Source organism: Calidris pugnax, unplaced genomic scaffold (assembly GCF_001431845.1).
Source record: "Calidris pugnax isolate Ruff unplaced genomic scaffold, ASM143184v1 scaffold407, whole genome shotgun sequence".
Classification (NCBI taxonomy): Eukaryota; Metazoa; Chordata; class Aves; order Charadriiformes; family Scolopacidae; genus Calidris; species Calidris pugnax.
In genome coordinates, this window is record NW_015091179.1 from 316,901 (window position 1) to 323,702 (window position 6,802).

Below are 6,802 nucleotides of genomic sequence, written 5' to 3' on the forward strand. Positions count from 1 at the left end.
CTCTGGCTGCCTGGCGGAGGCGGCAGCTTCTTCCCGAGTTCCCTGGGGGGTTCGGCTTCAGGTACCCACCCCCCTGCCCCTACCTGGTGACACGAGCATCTCCTCATCCTGGCCGCTGCCAGCTCCATCCCTGGGCTCGTGGTGAGGCTGGTGCTCTGTTGTCCCCCGGCACAATGGGGATGTGGGATGTGGGATGTGGGATGCAGCAGCTGAGCTCGGGCTGTGCCTGCAGCTGTGATGGCAGGGGATAGGCAGGGTTTAACCCCCTCTGTCACGGGGTGGGTCCCCAAGCTCAGCCAAAGCCGGGGATGTCAGTTCTGGGATGCCCCAGAACCAGAGGGCAAACGTTAGTGCATTGATGGCACTTTCCTGGCCCAGAGTAGGTGTCGTTTCTTCATGCGAGGTTCCCCCCAAGACTCCCCCCTCTTTCTTGGCCCTGACATTCCCGGTGCCCATCCAAGCATCTGCTGTGGCTTTTCTCCAACAGCTGAGGTGCCTGCTGCCCTGCCTCCCTGGGCTGGGGTGCCAGCAGGGTTGGGGTCCCTTGTTCCGGGCAGCACCTCACTGCTTGTCCCCCCCCCCTTCTCTGTTTCTCCACAGGTGCTGGCGAGTCTGGGAAGAGCACCATCGTCAAACAGATGAAGTGAGTGGTCCCCACACCATCACTGTGGCCGATGTTGTGCAGACCTCGGCTGCGGGCTCTGAAACTGGTGGCAGCCAGGGAAAGCTCCCCATCGGTGCTGCCGCAGAGCATGGGTGGGGGGCTGCACCCCAGGGTGTCCCACAAAGGGCTGACCATGCCTGTGGTCTCTCCCCTGCCCCAGGATCATCCATGAGGATGGCTACTCAGAGGAGGAGTGCCGGCAGTACAAAGCTGTGGTCTACAGCAACACCATCCAGTCCATCATGGCCATCATCAAGGCGATGGGGAACCTGCAGATTGACTTTGGAGACTCCTCCAGAGCGGTGGGTGCCCTCCTGCTCCCTCTGTGCTTTGCAGGGGTGGAGGTTCTTGGGGGGCAAAAGCAGATTTGTCCAAAGCTAAACCAGGAATAAGGGTGGTCCAGCCCAAGCCCTGCTGCTCCCTGGCTGGCTGTGACCTCCCATTCCTGGCACTGAGGGTGGGGGACCCAAAGCACGACCCATGGGTGGCCTGCCCCGGCACAGCCCCTGATGGGTGGGGGTCCCACTGCTTCCCTTGGGTCTTGTCCCCATCCACCACTGCAGCTCCTGCCCTGCTGTCTGGGTGGGACACGGTGGGCTCTGGTCAGGTCCTTAGGGCCAGAGGGAGCTTTGATAACTCCATGCTGATGCTTGAGCCCTGTTTTTTTCCCTGCAGGATGACGCTCGGCAGCTCTTTGCGCTCTCCTGCACTGCTGAGGAGCAGGGCATCATGCCGGAGGATCTGGCCAACGTGATCCGGAGGCTGTGGGCTGACAACGGGGTCCAGGCTTGTTTTAACCGCTCCCGAGAGTACCAGCTGAACGACTCTGCTGCCTAGTGAGTACCCCTGCCCCTCTCCCCCTGCCCCTCTCCCCCTGCTCGCCCGGATCCCAGCCCCGATGGCTGCATCGCTTTTATTGAGCAACAGAAAATCCCCCTGGGAGCTCCTTGGGGGCTGGTGCTGCCCGGCGCTGGGGCTGAGCTGGAGCAGAACTGGGCAGGCAGATGTTTCGAAAGCTGTTTCCTCCTCTGACGGGGTGCTGCGTCCCCCAGGAGGTAGGCACAGGGGCATTCCCTTCTGTCCCCACCGCCCTTCTCTGGGGGTGCTCTCCCCTGGTCTCCCTGTGGTGGTTCCCCCCAGTGTAAGCATAGCCAGGGGTCCTGCCCACCCATGGGTACAGGCCATGAAGGGCAGGGAAGAGCTCCAAAGAAAGCCCTGGGGACCCTTATATCTGAACAGGGTGCAGAAGAGGGTTTTCTTTTTCTTTTTAAATGAGTCTACGTGGAAGGGCTTGGTGTTACGCTGGTGTATTAGCCGGCAAACTGGTGTTAGGGAGATAAATTGCCTGCATCTGGTTGGGTTTATCCCTGAAGAGATTTATTAAATAAATTAATCTGCCTAAAGCATGTTTGCTGGGGAGGGCGGTGCGGCCGAGGCTGCGCTCAGCTTGCACGGTGCCCTCCTGCCTGCCCCCTCTGCCCAGACCCCTCATGGTAAAGCGGTGCCAGGGGGGAGCTCGTGGTGTCCCGGGAAACCCCCTCCAAAGCTGCTCCTGCTGGGGATGGAGCACCCTTGGGACTCACCACCATCCTGGGGGGGTTGCTTGATGCCCCTGTGTGCCAGCCCAGCCGTCCCTTTGGGGCTTGGCACTGGTGGGTCCCTCTTCTGCACTGAGGTCACCGGTGGGGAAGAGGTTGCAGGAAAGCTGCTGGCAAGTGGCAACCACGGAGAAGCTCCTGCTGGCCTTCTCCTCCGGCGCCCGTGGCTTTCGCTTCCTCCTGCCCAGCACCCAGTCCCTCTCCCGGCCGGCCCCATGGCTCCCCTGCCAGCCCTGGTGTTCTGGTGGTGCCACGCTGTGCCATCCCTGGGTTGCTGGTTTTGGGGCAGGCAGCCCCCCACGGCTCGTGGGCACGTATGGTTCCAGCCAACACGTCTGCAAAGCATCTCTGCAAATCGAGGATCGCCCTAAGTGCGTTGGTGGAGCATTTGCCACCTGGTGAGGGTTGGGCAGGTGTTAATTAGAAGCTGTTGCTTCCAACCCCCTGGAGATGCTGGTGGCCGATGCCCATTCACCCCCGTGGGGACGGCGCTGTGAGCGCGGCGCTGCTGTCACGGGGCACCATGGGGGATGAGGAACCCCCTGCCCAACACCCAGCCCACCCGTGCCCCAGCACCACCCCATAGCCTCCTCCTCCTCCACATCCCCCCGGGGTGCCCAGAGCTCGGGGTGCTGGGGTGGGCGCTCGCTGGCACCCCGGGGCCGGGTGTGAGGTCCGAGCGCTGCCGGTGCCGCGCATGGCCCCTGCCACGGTGTTTCCTGTTTTTTTGTCAGCCGGAGGCCGCCTGTGTTTCCGGCTGTTTTTGAGCTGCTCCGCGGTGATGGCGGCGGCGTGCTGGCCCCCCCCCCCCCCACCGGCAGCAGCCTCCCCGGGGCACCCGGGGCTCCGGTTTTGCCCCGGCACACCGGAGGGCTTCCCGGGAGCGGGAGAGCAGCCACGCTGCTATCGGAGTCCGGGATCTCCGTGGCCTCGCGAGCTGTAAATCTGGCTTTCACCAGATTACGGGGCTCCAAAGGCCTTAATTAGCGCAAGCCTAATTTGCTTAAAGGAGCCCGTTTATAATAACCCAATTAAAGCAACGTGAGCTGGAGAAATTGAAACCTGCCTTGATCCCCCCCCCTCCCGGCATCCCTCGGCGGGTCCGGCAGTGCCGTAGGGACGGAGCCACCACCGCTGCCAGGAGCCGGGGTCTGGCACGGGCGGGCAGACGATGCCACCCTGGGGGGCTCAGGGTGGGCAGCAGCCCCCCGACCACAGTGCTCCCCGTCCCTCCGGTTGCCCGCCTCCCGCTTCCTCCCAGGACGCCGGCCCTTTGTGTTTTTTGACTATAAATGGCACGGCGCCATCGATTGTTTCCGCCGGCGCTGTGGCTGGTTGCCATAGCACTGAATACTTTCCTCTTGCCGTTTCCCTCCCTGCAAACGGCTGGGGGGAACCAGGGGGGAGCCCCCCAGCCCCGGCTGAATCCCCTGCCCAGCCCCCAGTGCCAGAGTTCTGCCCCCCAAACCCTGGTTCCTCTGCATCCCCTTGCCCACCCCAACATGGGCAGGGGTGGTGGGGTGACCCCGGGGTGGGGATGGGGGGCTAGGTGATGCCCACCCCGAATGGATGATGCCGAGGTGCGGGCAAGGGTCCCTGGGAGCCCTTGGGTGGGATTTGGGTGGGTCGTGCCCCCTGGGTCCGGCTTCCCCAGCGCCTTTCTGCTCCTTCCCCAGCTACCTGAACGACCTGGAGAGGATAGCCCGTGCCGACTACATCCCCACCCAGCAGGACGTGCTGCGCACCAGGGTGAAGACCACCGGCATCGTGGAGACCCACTTCACCTTCAAAGACCTGCACTTCAAGTACGTTTGACCCTTTCCCTTTTGCCTTTTGTAAGGCAAAAAAACCCAAAAAACCACAAACCCTCCCTGCCTCCCCGTGCCGGGCCGGATCCCGGTTGCGTGGTGCACGGAGCTCCCCCCAGCCCCGGGCTTTGCTCATGGCAGGAGCTGCTGCCTCAGAGAGAGCGGAAACCACTGAAATAGCTGGAGCAGCCTCAAAAACGCCTCGCAGGGCTCGGCCCGGGGGCGGATCCAGCCTCTGGCGAGGAGGGAAGGGGGAAGGCGGCTCCGGGTGCCCGTGACGCTGCTTCCGCCGCGGGAAGGGCGCTGGGTGGGAGCCGGGGGTCTCGGGGTCAGGGACTGTCGCTGCTGCCCACTGGCATCACAGCCTTCCTTTCCACTGAGAACCACAGGAAATAGGTTTCCAAGGCAAAAAAGCTGGCACCGGGCACATCCCGGGGGATTTGGTCGCTTTGCAACGGAGCTGCTGGCAGGAGGATCTGCTGGGCTCCACTCCCCCAGCGTTGGGGGGCTCACAGGGACCCCTGTGCCACCCCGGTGGGATGGTGATCCTCAGGGGCTGTGGTTTGGAGGTGGCAGTGGGGCACAGAGAGTAGTCCAGGGGGGAGCAGGGCAGTGGGGAAGCCTCCCTGCTGACTGGCTGGTTGGCGGAGGATGTGGGGCTGCAGTTGGGCTCTTCTCTGTGGAGTGAGGGCATCCTTTGCTGCCGGCAGCAGGAGAGGCACACGGCGTCCTGGGATCATCCCCGGAGCCCTCATGCTGCCCGTGATCCCACTGAGCTCCCGGACACTTGGCTGAGCACCAGTGGCTCCCCTTGGTCCGGGGTCTCAGGTAAAACCCTGCAGTGTCTGCTCCAGAGAAGGTCCCCAAGAACATCTGCTGGAGCCTGGCTCCAGGGAACATCACGCTGGCACAGTCTGGGAAAGGTGTCCTCATCCTGCCCCAGCTCATGGTGGGGATTTGCTCCGGCTGGGAAATAAGCCCGGACACCACCTGGGATGGACAGTGGGTGCCGGGGCAGATCCGTGGCAGCAACAAAACCCCTGGGGGAGAAGGGCCACGCTCTGCCCACCCAGCTCCTGTTTCGGGCAGCCGGGGAAACTGAGGCAGGGAGAGGGGTGAGGGTGGTGGGGCCAGGAGCTGCTGCCCACCTCCACGCTGCCTCCCTGCCCAGGATGTTTGACGTGGGCGGCCAGCGCTCAGAGCGGAAGAAGTGGATCCACTGCTTCGAGGGGGTGACGGCCATCATTTTCTGCGTGGCCCTCAGTGCCTACGACCTGGTGCTGGCTGAAGACGAGGAGATGGTGAGTTGGGGGTAATGGAGCCGGCACCATGAGCCCTCCTCTCCTTGGGGATCCAGGGGAGCATCCCTTCCTCTGGTGACTACCAGTGACCTGGCCAGCATGGCCCAAGCCTTGCAAGACCCTCAGCATCCCCTGCCTGGGGGGGCAGCAGTGGGGTGGGCACTGCCTGGGGGTCCATGCCCGACTCACGCTGCCCTCTCCCCTGCCAGAACCGCATGCACGAGAGCATGAAGCTGTTCGACAGCATCTGCAACAACAAGTGGTTCACAGACACGTCCATCATCCTCTTCCTCAACAAGAAGGACCTCTTTGAGGAGAAGATCGTGCACAGCCCCCTGACCATTTGCTTCCCTGAGTACACAGGTACTGGGGGGTCCCCCGCGCTTCCCCTGGCAGTGCCTTCCCCAGGCGGTGTAGCAGGAGATGCTGGGCATGGAGATGCTGGGGATGGAGATGGTGGTTGTCCTGTGCCTGAGGAGCGATGTGTTGGAGCAGGAAGGGGTGATGTGTGGTGTTTGGGGTGCCCCAGGGACTAGGGAAAGAGGGGAAGGGGAACAAGGGGCAGCAGCCCTTGGAGGCGGGGGTTAGGTGAGGCTCTCTGTGGCTGGGGAGCATCAATTTGGCATCAGGGTGGTGGCTGCAGTAGTATGGGGAGCCAAGCCAAGCCCAAACCCCTTTGGTGCTGGTGGTGGTGGGGTCTCCTGGCAACTGTAGGGCACCCCAGTGTTGTCTCCTCCCCAGGGGCCAACAAGTATGACGAGGCGGCCAGCTACATCCAGAGCAAGTTCGAGGACCTGAACAAGCGGAAGGACACCAAGGAGATCTACACCCACTTCACCTGCGCCACTGACACCAAGAACGTGCAGTTCGTCTTTGACGCCGTCACCGACGTCATCATCAAAAACAACCTGAAGGACTGCGGGCTCTTCTGAGGGCCGGCGCTGCCCAGGTGGGTGGTGGTCCCAGTGGTGGCCCCCCAAATGGGTGCTCATGGAGCACCCGCTGGGCCTGGGACGGGCACTGCCTGCCATCCTGCTGTGGCACAGGCTGGCAGGGGGTGTCCGTGTCCCCCCCTGTCCCCAGACCCCATCTGCTCACCCTCTGCTCTTTCCTAGGACCCCCGGCCACGCCGGCGAAGGAAGGACCATGCCACCTCCCCACTCCTGCTTCTCTTCGGATTCATCCCTCTGCCCCCACCCCATAAAGAGACTTTTTGGGTGCCAGCATGGCGGCAGGGCCCGTGTCCCCCCTGCTGTCCCGGCTCGCTACCCCCCCCTTCCCATCTTCCTCCTCCTCCTCGTCGGCGTCACCCTTTCTGCCTTCCTGGGGAAAATGAGGTTTCCATCTTGGTTTTTAACCCCCGAACCGCTCCAGCCCCCCCTCCCCATCCCCTCCCGAGCCCTGGCGCTCTCACTGTTTACATGGCAAGTG

The 6,802-nt window shown here is 63.2% G+C and overlaps 1 protein-coding gene across 1 annotated transcript; it reads left to right on the top strand.

Annotated features, from left to right (window-relative positions):
* The first annotated feature begins 501 nt into the window (after positions 1-501).
* On the top strand, positions 502-6,796 carry GNAI2 (guanine nucleotide binding protein (G protein), alpha inhibiting activity polypeptide 2). Its single transcript, XM_014959445.1, has 8 exons — positions 502-643; positions 825-966; positions 1,340-1,500; positions 3,939-4,067; positions 5,242-5,371; positions 5,581-5,734; positions 6,113-6,320; positions 6,487-6,796. The coding sequence occupies exons 1-7, from the start codon at positions 639-641 to the stop codon at positions 6,301-6,303; spliced, it is 912 nt and encodes a 303-aa protein (XP_014814931.1). The 5' UTR covers positions 502-638; the 3' UTR covers positions 6,304-6,320; positions 6,487-6,796.
* The last annotated feature ends 6 nt before the right edge of the window (positions 6,797-6,802 follow it).

Excerpts from the sequence above, each read along its gene's own strand:
- GNAI2 (XM_014959445.1), top strand. Across the intron at positions 967-1,339 it reads TTGGAGACTCCTCCAGAGCG|GATGACGCTCGGCAGCTCTT; the intron begins GTGGGTGCCCTC and ends TTTTCCCTGCAG. Across the intron at positions 4,068-5,241 it reads TTCAAAGACCTGCACTTCAA|GATGTTTGACGTGGGCGGCC; the intron begins GTACGTTTGACC and ends CTCCCTGCCCAG.